The sequence below is a fragment of the Hyaena hyaena genome, unplaced genomic scaffold, assembly GCF_003009895.1.
Source record: "Hyaena hyaena isolate Hyena2069 unplaced genomic scaffold, ASM300989v1 scaffold_295, whole genome shotgun sequence".
In the NCBI taxonomy this organism is placed as follows: Eukaryota; Metazoa; Chordata; class Mammalia; order Carnivora; family Hyaenidae; genus Hyaena; species Hyaena hyaena.
Window position 1 is genome coordinate 1,328,261 of NW_024080928.1, and position 24,192 is coordinate 1,352,452.

The window sequence follows — 24,192 nt, forward strand, 5'->3', positions numbered from 1 at the left end:
AGCAGTTCAGTCCTCCTCAAATGTGCTTCCTTGAGTGCAGGCGCACACATGCACATACACGCGCGTGCGCGCGCGGGCACACACACACACACACACACACACACACACACACATATAGAGGAAGTTCTCTCTTTCCTTTCCTGGTTGGGGACAATGACGGTGGTCCACCTGGCACTGCAGCTGGGCTCACTGTCCGCCTGACCATGGGTTAGGGAGGCGGGCTAGGAAATGTCCTCATTGTTCAGGGCACAACAGTCCCGGGGCCTCACAAGCACAAAACCCCATGAATCCAAAGACAAAACTGAAGCTGCAGGTGGCATCAGGGGAACCAGGCTGTGACTATAGACCAACAGGTATAATTAGAGGAAACTAAGGAAACTACAGGAGAAAAGGCTCCTTTTCCAGAGCTTTCTACAAGTGAAGACACTTGCTGTCCCAATACAATACCTCTAATTAGTTACCTTTAATTAATCTACCAACTCTCTACCCAAAACAACCTCACTTTGGAAGGGAGAATCCCATGTGGGCCTTAGCAAAGTTCAGTCCCCAGATCAGAGGGGTGTCCTTTCAGGTCCCCTGGGCAGAGGCCCCATGTCCTCCTTCCTGGCATGTCAGTAAGCAGGTCCCTGCATCAGGCTGAAGGCTGGGACACTATCAGGGACCTCAGCTGCCTCAGAAATTCTAGATTCCCGAACGCTAAATGGCAGGCTAAGTGGGTTTTCCCCACAGCCCCACAAGTGGGCTCATTATGTGAACTCAAAATGGCAGCCTCTTTCACTAATAGGAGGAGAGAGTGAACAAAGCTCTTCTTTATGCCCCGTCAGGGTTTTAATGGTGTCAAGGAGGGATAAGATTCCCGGTCTTTCAATTGAAGCAGGTAGAGAAGGCAACGCGACTCTTCGGACCGTGCGGCACCATTGTTTCGGCATCATTATAAAATCTGCTCCTGGAATCCCAGTTCCGTCCTGACCCAAGTTCCAGGTAGAGCTGGCCTCGCGGCCCCTGGGTCAGCCCCCTCAGTCCACGTTTCCTGCCAAAGCCCAGCCCAGGCATTCTTTGACACAAGGACCCAAGAAATGATCAAGAGAAAAAAATCCCTTTCAGCTGGTCACCTGAAAATGTACCAAAAAGACTGGCTTTCAAGCTTTAGATTCAAGGAATGTTCTCCTAGCATCCCCCAACTTGTGTTCTCACAGCTGGGGGTTTTAGAGGCCACTCACTTGAACACTCCCTGTGCAGGGGCGAATCTGAAGGTGATCTCAGAGATGCTGAGAGAAGTCCCTGTCCTACATTTTCAAGTCCTGCACATCGCAATGCAGAGTCCTAGCTAGTATTCAGTAAAAGGTGGCTCGGTGATGGAAGATAAGCAGGCTTCCTTACCACAGGACATCTGAGAGCCCGCAGGATGCTAACAGGTTTGTCACTCTCTACGAGGTTGTTAGTGCATACCAATGTGGCCGAAATTTACTTGTCTGGAGAGCCAATTTTCTCTCCCTTTTGGTCTCCTTATTGCTCTCCTGTGCGCGCGCGCGCTCTCTCGCTCTCCATTCCTCTTTTGTGGAATATTTTGCAGGACCATAATTTGACTCAACGCACATCAGGAAATGCTGGCCTGGTGTCATTCTGGGCACGCCACACGTGTTACACGGTCTCCTCTCTAGTAGGTGAAAATATACAGCAGTGCCCCTTTTAGAACTTGCCTCATACAGGGGCACCCAGGTGGCTTAGTCGGTTAAGCGTCCGACTTTCGCTTAGGTCATGATCTCGCGGTTCGTGGGTTCGAGCCCCGTGTCGGGCTCTGTGCTGACAGCCAGCTCAGAGCCTGGAGCCTGTTTCAGTCTGTGACTCCCTCTCTCTCTGACCCTCCCCTGCTCATGCTGTCTCTCTCTCTCTCTCCTAGAAATAAATAAAACATTAAAAAAAAAAAAAAGAACTTGCCTCATACAGACACACTTGGACACACCAAGGTCCAACCCAGAAGTGGTGAAAATGAGCACAGTGTGTAATGGTGCTGTGGGGTTGGTCAGCACTCTCCTCTGCCTGAGAAAAGTACAGTAATCCCCAATTATATGGACTCTCTGCTTTTAACCAGTATCCAGGGCTTCAGGCCAATAATATAAAAATCAAAGTAAGAAGTCAGATTCGCAAGTGGGTTGTACACTATGCAGTGTTTGAAATTCCAAACGCTTTTTCTCAGAGAAACAAAGTCATAAGTGGGGATTAAGTCCTCAGACTAACCCATAATGTAGCTAAAACACATCTGCAATGTCATCAACTAACAAAACCCCAAAAAAACAATGAAATGAAAGAAGAAAGATTTTTATTTATTTATGCTCCGTCATATACCCAGAGGGCAGCAGGACGGGGTGGGGGTGAGGGAAGGTGGCCCGCGCCCAGGTGACAGGGACTTCCTGTAGAGAGCTGACAAATGATAATGAAGCCAACAAAGTCAGGTGGCTTTTTGTTTAGCCGCCTGCTGACAACTGAAAACAACATCAGTCATAAAATATTGTTCCTTTGAGGAAAACTGGGCTCAAAAAGAAGTAAAGAAGTAGTTAGGGTACTTAGAGCTACTAAGGAGGAGACTTCGGCTTAACCTACAGGGATTTTAGTGTGTACTTCTTTACTGTGTTCAAATTATTATCTACACCTAGAGTCATGACTACAGGAGCCCCCCCCCCCCTTTTTTAATGCTTATCAACAATGATCGTGGTCAGTGGGGGTGTAACAGATGGCGCAGGGACAGGGAAACGGATTCTATGAGCTCGATGAACAAAAATTGGAAGAGAAAGAAATTAACAAAGAAATTAGAAGGGAACAAAGAGAAGCTGTGGATGGAATGGCATGAATTGAGAACACGGAGTCAGAGGAACCAAAGGCATCTCCTACCAGGAGAAAGAGAGGGGCAGGAGGAGTTTCCTAGGAGAGCCACCAGGTGGAGCCACCACCACAAAACCACTTCGTGGCTCATCCTCTGGATGGACTTGGGTGGAAACCCAGCAGGATCCTGTGTCCCAGAAGTCTAAATAATTATTCCACGGGACACCAATTCCTCTAGTGTTAACACCTTGGAACCAGGACACAGAGATTAAAAGGAGATAAATATAATACAAGAAAATTTCTGAAAACCAAGTTTGTCAGTGACCCACACATAAAAATGTATGGAAAATATACAATGGCAACACCCACTCAGAATGGCATTTTCCACCCATTTCACCACCATCTCTAGGTCCAAGAGGCAGTAATACTCCTCTAAGAGAGGAAACTGGGGCAACATACTCTAACATCAACTACTGGTCCCACAGAGCCAATAACACAGGCTCCCAAAAGAACCTGTCAGTGATGCAGCCAGGGATCAATTACTTTACAAGATCTCTTTATGGCCCTTTTACTATCAAACTTTCAAGAATGAAGGCCCCGTGGGAAAAAAAGATGATAAATGCACATACAGATACATTTACACAGATGTATGTATGTTATTATTGATGTATGAACTCTATGCATCCAGGTTCACCGCCAGATGGCCAGCTTTATTTTCATCTCCCCATGGGAAAGTCCAGCTCAGGTGATAGCCAAGAGCTTCTATACAACAATAATGCCTTCTCTTACTCCTTACTCTTCCATCTGTCCACGAAAGCCAACGATTTAGGTAAAGTCAGCAGGTGGTTTGGAGAGTTGAAGAAAATCTGACCCAACATGCCACATTTTCAGATCCCTAGCTAACCAGGAAGATTCACATTTGTTGCTCCAAAAGGAAAAAAGTCTTATTTCTATAAACAAATTCCCAGATCTCGCATCTACCTTAAACAACAAAGCCCTGGAAAATCAAAGGAGTTGACATTTCCTTTATTAAAGACATGCTTTCTCCATCCTTTGTTTACAGTTTCATTTCAAACAAGAAGCCCACAGCCTATCAAGAGAAGCAGGCCACCACCTCCGAGCCAACACAGAGATCCACGGCAGCACAAGCACGTTCGGGCACACGCGCACTCACAGACAGGCCAACAGACACCCCGAGAGCGTTATTCCGAGTAGCCAAAGAAATGCCAAAGAAGTGAGAGCTCAGAAAAACGTTTCCCCTTTTGCAGAGACAAGGGAAGGAGGTCACTACGGCCAGATCTGTTCAGGGACTTGAATGACCGGGGCTGAAACTGGGAGGGGAAAAGAAAGGTAAACATTAGGCACACTTCTTCTGGCTGCAGCCAGCAGACCACAGCAGAGGGCCCTTCCGTGTGGCAGACACGGGGCCGTGTCATGCTGAGGGGCGGGGCGGGGCGGGGCCCGTGTTATGCTCAGGGGCATGTATGTATCGCCCATCCACACACAGAATGAATTCTGAAGAATTTCCGCACTAACTTTTAAAGCAACAGTGTGTCACCAGAGGCAGAGCAGCTACTGGTCCCTCTGTTAAGGAAAACTTTTGAATTAAACCTATCCGAAAGACTAAATACACGACAAATGAGCCCGCAGAGTCATGTTCTACAATCCAAGTCATATCCACAAAGCAATTCCAAGAGCAACCCCCACCCCCACCCCACCCCCCGCCCCGCAGCTCAACTTGAATCTCCTGTTGAAGCATCAGTGCTAGACCTGTTACAAATGACATCTTTTAGACCATCGGATCTTTCGGCATTAATCCTTGGAAGGGGCGGTAAAATGCAAATGCACAACAAACCTTAAATAAAGATGGTAAAAGCAGTTTATCTTTCAGAAGGCAGATGCCAAAGTAGCGGAGCGACTTAAAAAGATGATTATAAAAGACATTTTATATCAGGACAGCATAACAATAATTAGTAATATAATAATAATCATAGCAAAGAATAATAAGTGTGCAAAATACAGTAAAGACTTACCAAACACTGAATTCATGATAAACTGGAAATAGAAACAAGGACACATAAAGCCAACCAGAAACCCGCAGAGTGGCTTCACATTCAGAATGACAGAAGTAAATAAGAGACATATCCCCCATCTTGCCATAAAAAAGATTTAAGAAATGTCCACCACTTTTCTTAACATTTCCCAAGTGATAGAACAGACTGAAAGTGCTTGCAGGCAGGGCTGGCTGCGCATTTTCTAGTCTTTTGATCTGCCCCAACACCGAGCACACGGCCAGGCCTGCACAGGCACACAGAAAAGCTGTGCTGCTGAACGTTCGTCAGCATCCATGTCCAAGCGAGGAAGGAACAACACGCAGAATCACGGGCAGCAGGAGGAGTCTGAGAGAGACAGCTTCCCCGTGAGGTCTGCTAATGATGCAAAAGTGAGACATTGGGTCCCTGAAATAGAAGCTGGTCATTTTACAAAGGCCAGGGCAGTCAGTACTGATCACTGCCTGGATATTTAACCTATCACATAAATAAAGTTGGTTGGGAAACCCTTCTAAGGATGAAACCAAATGATTTTTTATTTCATTTTATTTCAAGTAAAAATGGACAAAGTCCTCCGTGCTCAGGTTCAAGTATGTATTGAATGTATTTGCTGTTAAGCATTAAAATGTCCATTTTGTTCAGTCTTACTTTTAAACTCAAGGATTGAATGCTTTTTAAACATTTCTCCATATATTAATATTCCAATTTCGGAGGGCCCATCATTCTTCTGTATGGGCTTAATGATAGAAGAAACAAAAGAATAAATCATTCTCTGGAGGAAACAGACAACCTGTTTGTGTCTGGCTCATGAGACTGTCATTTGGCTCCAAAAAGTTTTTCAGATTCTCAGGCTACAATTTGTCAACATTCTGGAGTTTGGGATAACTTCAGGACATACAACATCCATGCTGCAAGCATAGATGAAAAATGACTTCTTGCTCCTTGGGAAAAGCTTGTTTTAGATGGAAAGCTCCTCCACTATGACTCGGGTAAAGCCCAGAGAAGTGGCCAGGAAGTGGGAGCAGACACAAATGTCCTTACAGCCCTGATTCCTGGAATGTATAGCTGATGGCTGCCAAGCCATCTGCAGGAAATGTTCTCTCTCTCTCTCTCTGTGTCTTTCTCAATTTCAGTCACATCTTTTTCTCAGATGGAAAGCACATGGAGTCATTCCAGTACCTCCCTAAATCACCTCTATAGAAATTTGCAAAGGTTAAAGTCAAAAACTGAAACTAATTGGTCCCCAAACTGTTTCCATGGTCTGGCTCTTTCTCAAGACTATTAGTAGCTTCGTTCAAACCTAGGGCATCTCTTGACCTTATGCAGGGGCCTGGGGAGGGTGAGCCCATCCCACAACGTGAGGTTCTACAACCGCCACAAAGTGAGGCATGTCCGAAACCTCAGGCCACAAATGGGCAAACTTCTCCAGCGACAGCTATCTCACGTTCAGGACCCAATGAAGTAGCTCAATTTCAAACTTGTAACAGAAATAGATTCTGATCTTTCTTTATTAAAAGAAAGAGAACTTGTGTTAATTCTATTAAATTCTCACAGAGTCCACGGCTGAATCACAAGGAGGACTCATATACTCTAAGAAGGATCCCACGTTCATGAAACAAAGTAGCCTGTTACCAAACTTTGAAAGCAACTTCCCTCCCTAACAGCAACAGACAAAAACATCAAGAGATTTCTAGGGACAAAGCTTGGGGGAAACAAAGAGAGGGAGGCGGCTTATGTCAATTGCAGTTAACTCAGAAAAACTTGAAAAATTAGTTGGACAGAGGTGTTTACACGTAACTAAAATCATCCCACAGATTTAGCCTCTGATCCTTGTTTTAAGGGAAAAAAAGTGGTTTTTCATTGATTTGGGGTGGGAAAAAAATGTAGCTTTTGAGCTCAGCACAATGAACTATTTATCTGGCCTGACAAGGCCAATCAATCCACCCCGCTGTTTATTATAAGGAGGAGCGGGATACTGTTAGCTGTGATGGGTGGGGGCAGGGCCAAACATGGCACAGGCCCTGGGCACACAATGTGTCCCTTCAACTGCGAATTTACGTTTGGCCCAGGTGACCCGGGGGTCAGGGTGAAGCCTGGGACAGGATGAAGATGGTATTTCATGTGTTTTGTATTTACAGAACGCCTCCATGTGCTGAAGTCTCAGATCTACCAGCAGATTCATTGTACAAAACACCCCAGAGTAAAAGGTTGGTCACAATCGGGCTGCAGGCCTAAGGTGGGCACCTGAAAAAAGAACATCCGTCTGAAGGCCGCCCCTTTTAATGCCTTTTGCTGGATCGTGAAGAATTCCGCAGAGGACCTCTGGGGCCGGATTTTGAGATCTAAAAAGGCAATTATCTGAAAAGTTGTATTCCTTCTTTGATTTAAAATTCTCAGGCAATTTTTACCAAACTCATCTGGATAATTACCTTAATTCTTTAACTTAATTAATTCCTTATCTTGTTAAGTTAATTAATTACCTTACTTCTCTCATTCACTTTACAAAAGCAGGGCCAGCAGGAGAAAGCTTGCCGCTGGCCAGCGAGCCTGCCCTTCCTGGGCCCACTGACCCAGGGAGCGTGGGGGCGAACGGGACACACGGACTTCCGGCTCTCTGAAACCGATGAGGGCAGGCCTCAAGGGTTCTGGAACTTATTTGCAAGAATGCACGAGGGGCTCTGGGGGATGAGGGCAGTTTTATGGCAAAGAGCGCTTAATTCTTCAAAGGGGAAATCCCCTGCACTGGTAGGATGGGCTTAAAAAAAAAAAAGAAAACAAAAAAAGAAAGAAAATCCTATAGCTGCTAATCAGCATGGGCCTGCAGCCAATGCTTAATCTGAATAATTCAAAAAAGCAAATGTAACCCAGGGCAGCTGGCAGGGGGTAGGGGAAGAAGCAGGAAGGAAGAGAGACACAAAGCTAATGTCTCAAGCACTATGATCAATGGACAGTTTATTGGACAAATTCTTATGCTGTCTAAATTTTATGAAAGATGAGCTGTTCGTCCCTGTGGTTATGTAAACTTGCCATCTTTTTTCTTTTTAATGGAACACTTTGCTAATACATTTCTTGCTCCTGCCCCTGAACAGCTCTATATTTCTCTTTAAGGAAGTCATAAGCCCGTGAAAAGCGTGCAGCTGAATGCTCCCCTACCACGGGCATGCTCAGGGTGAGCCCTGCGTGATGCGTCGGGGGGGGGGCGAGGGGGCGCAGGCAGAACCAAGGAAATCTCGTGCAACCGCGCAGAAGTGAGTCGGGTCCTCTCTGCAATCTCACATTCTCTCTCCTATCATTTCAAACAACAATGTCACAAAGGAGGGATAGGGATGAAAGCACAACCCCAATGAGCTAATACCTGAAAATCTGCCTTAAGGTCTCAAAACAGGGAAACAAAATGGTTAAAGTTCCCCCGGTTAGATGGATACGTGAGCTATGTCTTTGCAAGTACTGCCTCCGAACCAAGAGAGACAGGGTCTGTGTTTGGGAGCTCAGCAGGTAGAGAGAAAGACCTTGATAAAGCCTGCCCTTAAATTAAAAAGAGAACATGGCCAGACACGCACAGCTCAGCCTGCACCATAGCACTCTCTAAAGTCACCTTTCATCCATAAAAATAGATATGAGAGCGAAAGCTAAAGTCCTAGAAAAATCATCATTTACAAATTTAGTCCACTTTCTCATTGTAAAAAAATACCCTATCAGTTCTCTTTATTATAGTTATTACATCATTACTCGTTGCATGTGTGTGTGTGTCCAAATTTACACACACCAAAAAACCAAAGGGCAAATGCCAGTCAATTTTTCAGCAATTCAAAACTTGACACAGTTTACCCAGAAGTTTCCATACCTCTCTTATTGGTTCTGAGAATTGTTTCAGAAGACAGCAAAGCATTTCCACTGGGCACTTCGTGCATGGGCTTTTCTGGAGCTTTGCTGGAGAGAGGGTCTTTCTTCATCTCTTTCTTTATTTCCTGTGAGGATAAAAGGAAAACAAGCTTGTTGTTTGAAATTTTAAAATGGCTCTTTGGTTATTTTAAGCTTCAGCTTTCTGGAAATGAACTATGATGACCTCAACTCAATATAACATGATCCTTGAAGAATACCGTTTCCTTTATAGCTGTAGCTTGTTTTCCTTACATTTATGACCGCAGCACCTACTCCTACAAAGTAAAACAATGTCCAGTATGGAGACGTGACCTTATGTGACTATGGCTATTCCAAGTGGTCATAAAGAGAGTGAGTGATACTAAAGGCCGGCACTCAGCTCTAAGTGATGGCCTGTCCTAGTTTTTGAACAATGACAAGCCTTACTCAAGCGGAGTCAACCCCTAAAAGCCTTCTGGTTTCTGTCCTTCCCAACAGGGGTTTAGAGAAATATATTCCAAATCACCATTGTCTGACAGTTAGGCTAAACCCAAAAGAAGATGATTTAAGTTCATTTACAGTCGTCAAGTTCCTCTGGGATTCTTTAACTCTTGACAAAGAAAAATGTAAGGATGACAAACAGAAATGAAGATTATCATACCAGGCCAGGGATCAGCAAACTACAGCGCACCACATATTATTGTAAGTAAACTTTTGTTACAGCACAACCACCTACATCCACTGACGTCTTTTCTAGGGCTGCTAGAAAATGAGGCAGCGCAGAGTATTTGGAATGGACATCAAAGCCCAAGACACCTGGCCCTTTACAGAAAAAGTTGGCTCTAGGTGGTCTCTTATCAAAGATCCATTAAGATACAGAATTTAGGGGCGCCTGGGTGGCTCAGTCGGTTAAGCGGCATGATGGCATGGTTTGGGGGTTCGAGCCCCGCGTCGAACTCTGTAACGACAGCTCGGAGCCTGGAGCCTGCCTTGGATTCTGTGTCTCCCTCTCTCTCTGCCCCTCCCCCTCTCACAATCTCTCCCCGTACCTCAAAAAAGTAATAAAGATGTTTAAAAAAATTTTTTTAAATAAAAAGATACAGAATTCAGAAACCTGATGGCTGATAGAATTACTTCCAATTACTCTAATAATTTACATAATTAGTTTTGAAAGCATCAACACCCCGAAATGATAGTAACTCACAAACCGCAGGTCTGGAGCCGAGGGTTTCTGGAGCAGCCCAGGAGGACACTGACTTGAGAAAAAGTGAAAGCTAAGGGGCGAGAGCATGGCTGAGTGGCAGGAAGGGCTCAAGGATGAGGCAAGCGTTCTTTAGGAGGAACATGGGGCAAGAAATGTGGACGGGCTCCTTCTGTGGGATGAACACGAAGACGGTACATTAGGTGGGGGGCTGAGATTCAGCCTGGGTAGAGGGCAGAGGCACAAAGAAAGAAAAGAAGCTTGTCAAAGCACAGCCACTGCCCGGCAGCTTCCTACACACCTGAGTGTTAGTTACCATATCCAATTCCCCAGTTGCTAGCTCAGTTCACAGCAGCCTCACCCTCCCTCCCTCACGAGGGCCCCACCGGAAACCAGTAACTGCGGCTGGCGCTTTGGTGGGTTGAGAGTTTCAGCCGGTGTTTCAGGCCAAGCCGGCACAGAGCTGTGTGCTTGCGTGTGTACGTACACAGACTCCCGCCTCAGCAGCCGTGGCACCTGCTGTACCAGCAGCTGCAGGGGGGTTTCTACAGCCTCACAGGCAGGTGGCATCAGGGGACAATCTACAAACACTGCCCACCTGAGCCACATGAGGGGTCGCTTTCTGGGTGATGGCTGCCAGGCTGCTCTGGCATGAGAAGTAAAGAAAATAAGCCACCATGGGGCTCACTCCCCTGAGGTTGCTTCTTTGGGGTAGAACAGTCACTCAGACCTCACCATCCACTGCAGTGTGGATACGACTGTGCACACACAAATTTCACACCTGGACACCACAGGACATGGTGATACCAAGGACTCATTAAGAGAAATGCAGTGCGTTATGGGCAACATGTCAAGCATTTGCTTGGCACTAACTTCTAAAGACATGCAGGTGGGGATGGGTGAGGGAGGCGCAAATGTTTGAGAGACTGGAGGAGTCACTAGAGAAAGAGTTAGAAGCTATGACTGTTCTGTTTGTTTTTAAGTAATCTCTACACCCATCATGGGGCTCAAACTCACGCCCCCAAGATCCAGAGTCCCCTTGTACAGTGTCTGAGCCAGCCAGGCACCCCTAGAAGCTGTGATTCTAAGAATACTCAAACCCAAGGCTTCAGAGCAGCACCCCATGAGGATGGAAGGACTGACCTGATCGAGCCGGTGCTTACGGGCTAAGACCATGGCACCAGGAGAGAGGCTGGTTCATAAATCCCAGATTCCACCACCCTCCCTGTCCCCTGCTAATGACCGTTTAAATTCGCCACACAGAGAAGCCTAACAATGACCACATTTCTTAAGTTCCCTCTTAGATGGAAGCAAGGAGAAGACAAAACTTAAAATATGCCCTGTATTTTTCCAGAGAAACCTGACACATGGGTATGGCATTGCATCCTACAGACTCTGCCTACAACATCCAGGCACATCAGGCTCAATGCAGCCCCCCCCCACCCCCCCAAACACACACACACCAAACTCAACATCTTCCCTCTGACCTGCCCCTTTTCTGGAACAGAAGGGAGCTATCTTGCTTGAGAGTTCACATCTACCCACTTACCCAGGTTGAAAAATTCAGTGTTAACCCCCTACCTAACCAGTCACCGAGTTGGGCTCTATCTACTTCCTCAATGTCTGTTTCTCTGTATTCCTCCTATACTGCCCTAAAACCATGGCTATATGGCAAAGAACTTGAAGAGACATTTATTCAAAAAGATATACAAATGGCTAGAATTTTTTAAAAAGGAAAATAAGTATTGATGAGGATGTAGAGGAACGGGAACCACTGTACTTTGCCGATGGGAATATAAAATGGTGCAACCACCATGGAAAACAGTATACTAGTTCCTCAAAGTTAAACAAAGACCCACCCGTGACCAAGCAATTCGACCCCTAGCTACACACACTAAAGTACTGCGATCAGGGACTCAAAGAGATACTTGTATACCAACATTTACTGCAGCATTATTCACAGTAGCCAAAAGGTGGAAACAACCAAAGTGTCCATCAACAGAGGATAAGGTTGGATAAAGATGTAGTCTGTACATCCAACAGAATATCATTCATCCTCAAAGAGGAATCAAGTTTTGATACATGCTACAACATGAATGAGCCTAGAGACCACTGTGCTACGTGAAATAAGCCAGACACAAAAGGACAAATAGTATATGATTCCACTTATATAATGCAGCTAGACTAGGCAAATTCATAGAGACAAAATGACTGGAGGTTACCAGGGAGTGGGAGGGGGAGGGAGTCAATGTTTAATGGTTACCAAATTTCTGTTTGGGGTGACCAAAAAGTTTTGGATAGAGATAATGACAACTATTGCACATTTAATGTAGCTAGTGCCACTGAACTATGTATTTTAAGTGGTTAAAATGGCAGGGCACCTGGGTGGCTCAGTCGGGCGAGCATGCGACTTCGACTCAAGTCATGATCTCGCGGTTCATGAGTTTGAGCCCCACGTCAGTTTCGCTGCTGTCAGCCTCTCAGTGCAGAGCCCGCCAGAGATCCTCTGTCCCTCTCTGCCCCTCCCCCACCTGTGCTTTCCCAAAAAATAAATGTTTTTAAAGTGGCAACTTGTATGCTATATATATTTTACCATAAGAAAACATACACACAAACACTAGCTAACATGTGAGTGCATGCCACATGCCAAACGGAGGTGCTCTGAGAGCTTCACCTCGATGGCGACTTCTAGACTGACAACAACCCTATTCACCAAAGATGCACATGCCAAGAGCCTTAAGGAGGCTTGCCAAATAAATAGGAGCCAGAACTGAAACCCAACCTGCCCCAATCCAGAGCCAATCTCTTTTTTTAAAATTTATTTATTTATGTTGAGAGAGAGAGAGAGAGAGACAGAGCACACAAGCAGGGGAGGGGCTCAGAGAGATGGAGAAAGGGAGAATCCAAGCAGACTCTGCACACTGCCATCACAGAGCTCAACGTGAGGCTCGATCACAAACCGTGAGATCGTGACCTGAGTTGAAGTCAAGAGCCAGACGCTTAACCAACTGAGCCACCCGGCACCCCCAAAGCTCATCCCTTGACCACTCTTCCTGAGTCCTGCGAGAGTGGCAATAATACCTCCCTGCCTCTGGCCTCTCTCAGGTCAGCCTCCACCCTGCCACCAGAGATGCTCTCCCACAACAAACGTATGCTCTTGTCACTCCCCTAATGAAATTCTCCAATTACTTCCAAAAGACCACAGGACATACCCTTTCATTTAAAAACTTCTTAAATTTGAATAGTAAACCACAAATGCCTGGGTCCTGGGTCCTGGCTGAACCTATCTGACACAAGCGCTGGCCCCATGGACCCAGTTACCGTGCAACTGTAAGACGGGAAATGCACTTCTTTAACAACACATCGACTTTCACAGACATCTGATGTCATGGACGCCTAGTGGTAGGTTCTAAAAGTAGGCAGCGATGCTAGCAATGACACAACCTTACACTGGCAGAGACTTATAGAAATTAAAGTGTTTTAGCTGATATTTTTTCACTTGTTCCTCACAGTAACACTGTTATTGTGTTATTGAAAAAAAAATAAAACCTTGATTCTTCCAAACTGATATATTTTTGCCTATAGGAATCGAGAGACCAGGGGTGCCTGGGTGGCTCAGTTGGTTAAGCATCCGACTCTTGATTTTGGCTCAGGTTATGATCTCACAGTTTGTGAGTTAGAGCCTCACAGTGGGTTTAGTACTGACAGTGTGGAGCCTGCCTGGTATTCTCTCCTTCTCTCTCTGCCCCTCCCCCATTCTCTAAACAAACAAACTTAAAAAAAAAAAAAAAAGAAGAAGAAGAATTGTGAGACCCAGTCAGAGAAGATACAAGAACAGCCCAAGGCCACAAAGCTGTTAACACGCAGAGTGAGCCATGGGACCCAACTCTGGGCCTTTTGGGAAGGGCTCTCCTGCTACAGCTCACCTCTGAGGAAAAACTAGTGTCGTGGCTATAGAAGGGAGACTCAAAATCACCCCACCCCTGGCTCCAGTGGGAATTTTCACTTCCCTCCACAGCTCAAGAATATAAGGTACTGTTTCATCCATAAACCCACCAGCACTGAGGCCCAGATCCTTGAAGTCCTTTCTCATCCACACATAAAAGCTCTTTGCTGCAGAGGAGGGTGGACTTGGCACTGGAGTGACTCCTTCCTGCCTGCAGCTGCCAGCATCCGGTTAGCTGGAGCTATCCGAGGTTCTGATCCAGGTCATGTGATTCCGGATTTCCTGGGACTGAGTGTCCCTGGCCCGACCCTCAATCTCCACTTTCTAACACTAGGCCTATATTTTTAACCATTGTTAAGAATCTGGATTCTGCTATCCCAGTGGTAGAGGCCACGCACTGGGCCAGAATTGTGGGCCCTGGGGACTTATAGAAATTCACACATCCCCACATATATAAATCAGCCATGACTGTACTTGCTTTAAAATACTACAAAATCATCAACCTCTTTTAGGAGGTAAAGGAAACCTAGCTTCTCTTTATCTCAAATCTGACACCCCAACAGTGAAAGTCAGCATGCACAGTAGGACTGAGGCCATGAATAAGATAGCAATCCTGCAGTAACACTCAAACTATGTCACAAGGACAACCAGAGTGAAGAGAGAGAACTCATACCATTCCTGCTTTCCAAAGCACTATGCTGATCAGAGCCCAAGATGGCTCACCCACATCTGGAGGCCAAAAAGCCCCAATAATGCCACTCTAGCAAAAATCTGCCATGACACATTTAGCAGCCTGCAAACAACAGCCTCACTGAGCAAATGCATAATTTGTACACGACTGGGAACTAGAGTAGCATAGTCTGCTTTCTGATAAGTGGAGTTGCCCGGCAGGCTGCGAAGTTGGCTTTCCCTCTTTTCTCCTCAGCCTCCTCATCCATTACGTACTGTACAGGTGCTGGGAAGTGGCCTGGTTGAAACTTAACTTCTTTCAATGAACCAAAATACTCCACAGTAAAACATCAATGAAGGTCCAGTCTAGGAGTCCCTCCCTCCTCTCATCCTACTACCAACCTTGACACAAGTCAAGATACAGGCTTCACAGTAAATGGAGAGAATGATGGGTAAGTGAAAACAAAAACAAACAACAACTAGTACTGGCATCATCATTTATTAGGTAGGTGACCTTGAGGGAAATACTGAAAGCCTCTCTTTTGTCACCTCTAAAATAAGTCTAATGCTAAATGCTTTGATGCCACCACAGACATGTCTTCAGGGTCACAGAGTAAATTGGAGAGTAGTACACAAATTGATTATTTATTGTCATTATCAATGTCATCATTAAATAGCAAAGTGATATAAAAAAAAGAATGACACCTAACAAGACAGATGAACATCATAGTCAGAATGCCGAGTGAAAGAAGCCAGACCAAGATCACACACTCTATGATTCTGTTACGCAAAGTTAACAATAGGCAGAGCTCATCAATGGTGAGAGATCGCCAAAGAGCAGTTGCCCCTGGGAAGGTAAGAATTGGGAGGATAAAAAAGGTTCTATGACTTAGTCTGGGTGATGGTTGCACAGGTGTATGCACACCTAAAATTTCTTTGAACTATATTTATGTGTATTATCTCTGCACTTCACTGTATGCTGTTTCCACTTAAAATAACAACATGAAGGCTTAAGCCAGAAGACAACAGATTCTTTTAAATCGAGATGTGCTAATATTTTATCCTAGAAGGTCAAAAACATGAAAAGCTAGTGCTTGGCGTCTTTTTTTTTTTTTAAGTTTGTTTGTTTGTTTCAAGTTTATTTATTTACCTTGAAGGGGGGGCAAAAAGAGGGGGAGGGAGAGAGAATCCCAAGCAGGCTCTGTGCTAGCAGCACAGAGCCCAATGCGGGGCTCAAACTCACGAACCACAGGATAATGACCTGAGCGGAAATCATGAGTCGGACCCTTAACCAAGTGAGCCACCCAGGCGCCCCTTGGGTGTCTTAATATTCATCTCAGGGACTGGAAAGATTTCTGGGATCAACATTAAGGGGACTGGGGGTTGGAATGTGCCAGATGCTTCCTACCAAGTGGGTGTGAGTCAACAGGTGACTCATCTAATTGACACAATTAGCTGAGTGGAACTTCTCCCCCTAAGGGGTCCCTCTTCTCCACCTCACCTGCTTTCCTCACATCTCACAGGATTTCCGTCTCCCCTGCCCCCAACACCACAGGCACCTGGAGCGGGCTGCGGCCCCTGACCCCGGGGGAGCTCAGGACTGCCCTGACCTGCACAAAACCCTGGTCCTGGGCTTCCTCCAGCCTCACAGTGAGCCTGGACTGGGTCCCCTCAGCTCAGGGTAGGAGCTGGGCAGGGGGAAAGGAGGAGTCATTCATCAGCCTGTCCTCAAACCTGGTTTCTTTCTGAAGGCAAGGCTCCCTCGCGGGCCCGGTGCGCCTGTGGGATCACAGCTGTGCCCCCTACGCCATTTCATGGAAAACCTTTTTGCAAAATTACCCCTGGCAGGAGATAAAAGGAAATCATAAAAACAAACCCTTACAGCAAATCTACTGCAAGAGAGTTTTGAATAAATACAGAATCCTAAAATAGCACATTGCCCACCCTCTCCATGCATAATGTCTTCCTGCCTGCCCCCCACATTAAAGGCAAGTTTGAGGAGCAGCCACCCCACGAACATCACCTGCTCATGGAGATGGGTTTACCAGCACTTGGTTCCCTTCAGAAAAGGCTAGTCGATCTTAAGACACCTGGGAAGACACAGCAAGTACCTTGAAAGCAACAGCAGAACACCAAGGGAGCTTTGGCGATAAGATTCTGTTTCTCTAAAAAAAATATGTATCTCATTATCACAATTTTAAAAAAATACCCAGGCTGTTGAACCACGAAATGCACCAACTTCATTAGAGAGACTTACAAAGAATACACACACACACACACACACACACACCATCTGAAGCCAACACGGCAAAACAGGAGGATTTGATAAATCAAAGGGGTAGACACACTGGTATTTGCTATTAATTTTTTTCAAATACTTGAAATATTTCATAATCTCCCCCTAAAAATTATATAGTGAAACCACGCCAATCTCCTACACAAGAGCTTTCTTGTATTTAACAAAATATGTCGCCACTCAGAAAAGTGCTCTGACATTTCATCACAGATTAGACCTAAGATATTTTCACCTCAAACAAGTTGTTTTTTTCTAAGTAACAGGATACCTATTGTCATGTTTCTATGTAAATCTTCAACTACGTATTTGCAATGTCCTACATTTGCAGTATTATCTCCCAAGAATCACTGATAACACAAGCTCAGGCAAGAAGCTCCCAGCCAGCAGGATGGGAATAACGCTGCAAGGAGCTCAGGAAGTACTACCTGCTGGACAAAGATAAGGCCAGCCGCGTCCGTGTCCCAAAGAGCTAGCACAGCTTCCTGGTCCATGCGCAACGCAGTTACCTGCGTGGGAGTCAGCGCCTGTGCTCTGCCCGCGCCCTGCTAAACATCTAGATTATTACCAGTGGATCAAAGGGTGTCAGTACCAACCAGCTGTTTGGATATGGTTTAGTGGGCCCTTAATAAATATCTGTCAAGTGAACGGCCAATTTAGCAAGGCGTTATGGGCAGGACACCTTTTACAGATGATGGGCAGTGTTTTCAATTCAGACGAAAGCTCTGACAACGTGGAAATCCGTATCATCCCTACAGACACACAAGTGGTGTTCACTGGATCACAAGCAACTTATCACCTCACAGGATGCAGATCTGGCTTAAGAGCAGTAGGAAGAAGCTACAGCAGGAAAATTCACACAGTACCTCATTTTCCTCGAACAAGCAATACCTATTTCTTTATTAGACTAGGAACATTAGACATTCAAAATAAATTTACTCATTTAAAAATAAATCCTTAGGGGCATCTGGGTGGCTCAGTCGGTTAAGCATCTGACTATGGCTCAGTTCACGATCTCACAGTTTGTGAGTTCAAGCCCCACATTGGGCTCTCTCCTCTCTGCTGTCAGCGGGGAGCTCGCTTCAGATCCTCTGTCTCCTTCTCTCAGTCCCTCCCTTGCTTGCACATGCACAGGTACTCTGTCTCAAAAATAAATACACAAGAAACTTTAAAATAAAATTAAATAAAATACAAGACAATACAATAAAATAAAATAAAAATAAAATCTTAAAGGAGCGCCTGGGTGGCTCAGTCAGTTGAGCGTCCAACTCTTGATTTTGGCTTAGGTCACGATCTCACAGTTCATGAGCTCAAGCCTCACATCGGGCTCTGCACTGACAGTGCAGATGCTGCTTGCGATTCTCTCTCTTTCCCTCTCTGTCTGCCCCCCCCACACACACACACTCTCTCTCTCTCTCTCTCTCAAAATAAATAAATAAAAGTTAAAAAATTATTAATGAAACCTTAAAAACACTAGAAGAATATACACGAGAAATATTTTACAATCTCAGAGTGGGAAAGACTATTTGACACTCTGACACAGAATCCAGAAACCGCAAAAGAAAGGGCTGATGAATTACAGAAAACTACAACTACAAAATAAAAAAAAAGAAAGAAGAAAAGGAAGAAAGTTAATCAACAAAAGTCAAAGTAGGGGAATGTTGCCTGTTACCGAGAACACTTTCTACAAAGCGTCGGCAAAGAGACCAATAACCCAACAAAAAATAGCAAAGGATAATTCGTAGAAGAAAATGATTCAAACCCATGAAAAGATACTTAACCACACTCCTAAGAAAAATGCAAATGACAGTGGCATTCATTTGACAATATCTGTGCGGCGCATACTAGGCAGAAGACCTGGATCCTTCTGGCTGTGGCCTTTTACTAAAAGTGCAGCATTTACAGCTACCATATTATCACGTTCACACCAGTCCTCTCTAGGGTCTGGGCCCTCTCAGAATACTGCCTCTGTTCTCAGAGCACGTAGCACAGTGTTTGGCCCGCAGCTGGTATCCGTGCAAAGGGTAAATAAGTATAGAGGATAGTAAGCACAAGTTAAACTCTCCACAAGTTAATAGTCTACATAGACAGGATGTATATAATTTTTACTACAAAGAGTTGTCATTTTGTTTTCTAGATACTAAATACTACTACATCTCTCAATGGATCTCTCTGATACCCAGTGCATTTATTAGTGCTACTGATGCAAAAAATCGTTTTTTAAATCTGTTTGGCAACAACCAAAACAATGTCATTTTAGCTCTGGTGTAGAGAAAGATACCCTCTCGTACTCACCAATGAGAAAATAATGATATATAAATCGGTATGACCTCTGTGGGAAGCAACATGGCAATTATCTATTAAAAATTTAAACGCCTGTGCCTTTTGACTCTGTATTTCCACTCCTAGGAATTTAAACTGCAAGTATGCTTGCACACGTGCAAATGGTGTATGCACAAGATTAATCGTTACAACACTGCTTACATTAGCAAGACTGAAAGAATGTAAATGAGTGTCAGTCGAGAACTGGTTACATGAATTACAGTAAATCCATACCATGCAACTCTCTCCAAGAATGAGCCGGGTCTCTAAGTACAAATAAGGATAATCGCTAAGACGTGTTGCTAGTAAGAAAGCCTGATGACGGACGCTAGCATTTGTGTGAAAGTGTGTGCATGCCTCATTGTGTAAGAGAACAAACTGATAACTGAGGCTGCCTCCAGGGAGGGGAACAGGGTGACCGAGAGGCAGGGAAAGCATACGTTTGGTCACTTTTAATTGGTACCATGTGCCTGTGTTAGCCATACAGCTTTTTAATTTAAAAAGTGATGATTGAGGGGTTCCTGGGTGGCTCAGTCGGTTAAGCATCTGACTTCTGTTCAGGTCATGATCTCACAGTCCATGGGTTCGGGCCCCATGTGCTGACAGCACAGAGCCTGGAGCCTGCTTCAGATTCTGTGTCTCCCTCTCTCTCTGCCCCTCCCATGTTCGTGCTCTGTCTCTCTCAAAAATAAATAAACATTAAAAAAGTAATGACTGAAATGTGTTTACTATTCCCCAATCATTAGACTATCGACTGTTACTTTTTCTGCAAACAAGCAAATTGATACTGCTCCCTAATACAGTTCAGTTATATCCTTTCTGCTGCTAGTTTTAAGTATCCTAATGTTACTGAGTCCCAGTGATGGTCGTACATATGAACAGATACAAAACTTAAAAGAAAGCTCTTCAGTCCATCTATTTCATCAAGAAGAGGAGATAAGAAAGTTAAGATGGGAAAATCATACCAGGCCCATTAATCAAGTGTCTTTTCAATTAATATGATAAAAAATTTTCAAAAATTTTGAAATATAAGTGTAATCAATGGTATGACAACAACCCAGAATAATAGATCAAATGCTTATAAAAGACAATATTAAATCTTATTTGCAGTTTTATCATAGGTAGAATACAGTTCACTTTAGTGCCCAGAGTACAAGTATAACAAGACTTAAACAGTGTGAGATTGGTTAATTATGCTCAAAAAGGTTAATTACAGGATCTCAAACCAAGCTCCCTGAGGGGCGGGCACTTTCTCCAACAGCCTCTTCTGGAAAATTTTTTAAATGTTTCTGGTAACATTGTACCTACTCCATGACGCAATACTCTCGGAAACACAGGAATTGTTGGATCACACGCTAGGTAAACAGCTTGCTCTTGGAGAAAAAAGAAGGGCCATCCGAAGACTAAGAGCCATTTCTGTCATCTTTTTAACAGCTTTGAAGACGATGAAGAGCCTGTGTCCTGGGGCCCTTTGTGGAAAACCCTGTCCCAGCACTGACTCCTGTCCTCTAAGTCTCTCTCTCAGCCACCCTGTGAGGGCCTCAGGGGTAAGGAAGAGGTCTCAGTCATCTTTCACCCCCAGACACTCAATAAATGATGGCCATTATTATTAGCTCTATCATTCTTCTAAAAGACATCTAAGTGCCTACTATGTGGCAGCTATAAATGGCAGCAGTACATGTGTCTCGGTCAATGTGAATTTTTATAGTCACAACTTCTTCTAAGACTAAGAAACTCATGAAAAACTGTAAATGCACTGGGATCCCTTACATATAAAACAGAAACTGAATCTCTTCTTCATTTTCCTAGATCTAAAAACTATGGAATTAGCTTGCAATTATGAATACTAGGAGCAAGGGACTGTTCTAAGGGTTTGCACGGAGTAGTTCACCCAGCACTCACAGCCACACTAAGAAATAGGGAGCATTATCTCTCTTTGACAGATGGGGGAAGTGGGTCCCAAGAGGGGTCAAGACAGTCAAGGGCTGACAGGCACTCCTGGGGCCAAGCCCACACTCCTAGTGGTCACGCCATGCCCCACCTACACGTATATGCTCTCTTCACTTGCTCTGGAAGGCCAGCTTCCATCCATTGCCACCTAAAAAAGGAGACACAAGCTTTCCATGCCGATAGCCTTCTCGTAGCCATGATGAACATTCCTAAACCCCACCGGACTTTCTGCAAGAAGTGTGGCAAGCACCAGCCCCACAAAGTGACACAGTACAAGAAAGGCAAAGATTCTCTTTATGCCCAGGGAAAGCGGTGTTATGACAGGAAGCAGAGCGGCTATGGTGGGCAAACTAAGCCGATTTTCCGAAAAAAGCCTAAAACTACAAAGAAGATTGTGCTGAGGCTTGAATGTGTTGAGCCCAACTACAGATCTAAGAGAATGCTGGCTATTAAGAGATGCAAGCATTTTGAACTGGGAGGAGATAAGAAGAGAAAAGGCCAAGTGATCCAGTTCTAAGCTTCGTATTTTGTTACATTATGAAGACAATAAAATCTTGAGGTTATATTCACTTCATTTGGTTACAGCTGATCCTTTGAGTGTGAAATAAACCAGTGCCCTCAATAAAGTTCCCTTTTTGGGGAAATTTATGCTTGATGGTTTAAAAAAAAAAAAAGAGGAGACACAAGGAATATCATCATAGAATGAACTGTAAGAAGTGAGCAGTGCTGAGGACCAATGATTTGAAAGCCACTCCCAAGTAAAGAAATTCTTGAATTTTTAACAAAAAAGCACCTGTTTACTGGGTGCTGAAAGAATGTTTACATACATTTCCATCTCGGATAACTTGATTGTCTAGAATAAATTATTCTAAGCCCGTGACAAAACAATGCCATTTCATGCTCATTTCCTGATTAAAGCTTTTAGACAGCTGGGCATTTTCATTTCTCAGAGCTGTAGGGAGCTATGCAAATTTCCACACAGCAGCTCCAAGATCATTAATCTAAGGAAAGCATGTGCCAACAGAATACCAGATTTTATATTGTTTCAGTAAAGAAGAGGAGGGGCAGGTTAATCTAATTACCCTATGTATGGTCACCTGACTGTGGTTAACAAAAAGATCAAATGCTAAACTGTGCAATCAGCAGAAAACTGCTAAGTAATGAGGCATTTCATATCACAAAAGGCACGGGAGGGGGGGTGAAATTCTTACATTGCTTGGAAGCAGATACTGCAGCAATAAAAATAATCATACTGAGCTCATATGAATGATAGACAAAGCATTTTAATTATCGCAAGGAGCTAGAAGCAGAACTATAAATCAATCTCCCTCACACTCCCATACATGGCTCACACACATGCACAATCAATAAGACTGGAAGATACTTCTGCCAAGGGATGGCGAACTAGAGCTGAAGTGCTCAGGAAGCAGGCACAGACGGCCGCTCAGAATCAGACTCGCCCTGCACCGATGACTGTGCATTTGGCACTTACGGCTTAGAGCCCAGTACTGTTAACTCTCTCTCCAGTAGGGAACAGCTGGCTTTGGGAGGGTAGCAGCACTCATTCACACAGCCGATCGTTCAGTTCAAGTTCTGGCCCTGATATTGCAGAGGGTGTGACGTTGGGGGCCTCACTTTTGTGGGCTGTAAAATGAGTGATTAGTATATTTTGAAGACTGAATGAGATTGTGTGGATGAAGGCACAGCCTCTGGGTCCTAAGGGTGTCAGGCTCCGTCAGCAGGACGGGGAGCCCCACCTGCCAGTGGGCACAGGCCAGGCACTGAGGGGTGGGGAGAGTATTAAGAGGGAGAAAGTTTCTAGTATCCAACCCTTACCGTGGCTGCTCTAGAAGTCTCAAAAGCTTTCCTTCCATGCACTCTTTCTAAGAGAGCTACCGGAGCACACGGGCTGCCAAATCAAGTGAGTCAGACAAGAGGGTGAGGGAGCACAGACCCAGGTCAGTCACTAACGACAGAGAGGTGCTGGGAATTTCTTGGCTGACTTCTGGGCAGCAGTTTCAAGAACAACCAGTTCAGGGGCGCCTGGGTGGCTCAGTTGGTTGAGAGCCCGACATCGGCTCGGGTCACGATCTCACAGTTTGTGAGTTAGAGCCCTACGTGGGGCTCTCCGCTCTCAGAACAGAGCCCGCCTCAGCTCCTTTGTCTCCCTCTCTCTCCGCTTCCCCCCCACTTGCACTCTCTCTCAAAAATAAATAAAAACATTTAAAAATAAAAAATAAAAAAAAAAAAAAGAACAACCAGTTCAAGTTGGAAGGTGCTGGTATTTTCGGGGGGGATGGGGGAAGCGGGGTGGGAGATTAAGAGGCATTTTAAAGAGTTGTTAAGTTCAAGGTATGAAAAGATTTGCAGCTCCTAGGATAATTCAACAAACAAAGAATTATTATCTATAGGAAAAACCATTCTATAAAAGAATTATAATATATTCTTGCTTCAGTACTCAATATCAGCATTGCTATAGTAATGAAAACATTAAATATAGATTAGATCAGAACCTGAGATGTGAGCGTATAGGGAGGATGGGGTAAGCAGGAGGTGGGGTGAGGGGGGTGACTGAGCTGAAACCCTTAAGTAGCATAACACCTAGGATTGACAAACCAAGAGACAGCACTGCTTGCATAGTACTCAGAAGTGCTACAGCAGCAGCGGCTTGAACTCCAAAGTGACTGTCTCCCAGAAGACAAGGACATGAGAAGGAACATGGCACTGCTGGGTACTCATGTCCCTGTCTATATGATGCAGTTTTTAATCTATATACATATATATCACTTTGATGTTTAAACTTACTCATTTTAAAGGCATACATGCTTGCTTATGCAAGGAGAGGATCTTATGCAAAAGGTAAAGGTGTACCCACTTTCCAGTGAAATCCCAGTCCTGTCCCCCTAGGAACTATCAATGAGCCATGTGTCCCTACTTGCTCTTAACACAAATGGACTCATACAATATATGGTGTTTTGCATCTTGCCTTCTTCCATTTGACGACGCCTCTTGGACATCTTCTCCTATCAGAGCTCTGCCCCCTCTTCCCCATGGCTGCACAGAATACAAATGTAGGATT

The 24,192-nt window shown here is 44.7% G+C and overlaps 2 protein-coding genes across 7 annotated transcripts in view; one reads left to right on the forward strand and one right to left on the reverse strand.

The window, feature by feature from the left end:
• SH3KBP1 (SH3 domain containing kinase binding protein 1) overlaps positions 1-24,192 on the reverse strand; it is a 330,852-nt gene that overhangs the window by 188,730 nt on the left and 117,930 nt on the right. For all 6 annotated transcript variants that reach the window (XM_039247392.1, XM_039247394.1, XM_039247390.1 and 3 more), the window contains exon 3: positions 8,716-8,839. In XM_039247392.1, coding sequence (XP_039103323.1) covers positions 8,716-8,839 — 124 coding nt within the window. The remainder of the gene's footprint in view (positions 1-8,715; positions 8,840-24,192) is intronic.
• LOC120241967 (60S ribosomal protein L36a-like) lies at positions 21,310-21,650 on the forward strand. Its single transcript, XM_039247398.1, has one exon. The coding sequence runs from the start codon at positions 21,310-21,312 to the stop codon at positions 21,628-21,630; it is 321 nt and encodes a 106-aa protein (XP_039103329.1). The 3' UTR covers positions 21,631-21,650.

Excerpts from the sequence above, each read along its gene's own strand:
- LOC120241967 (XM_039247398.1), top strand. The coding sequence starts at position 21,310 with ATGATGAACATTCCTAAACCCCACCGGACTTTCTGCAAGAAGTGTGGC.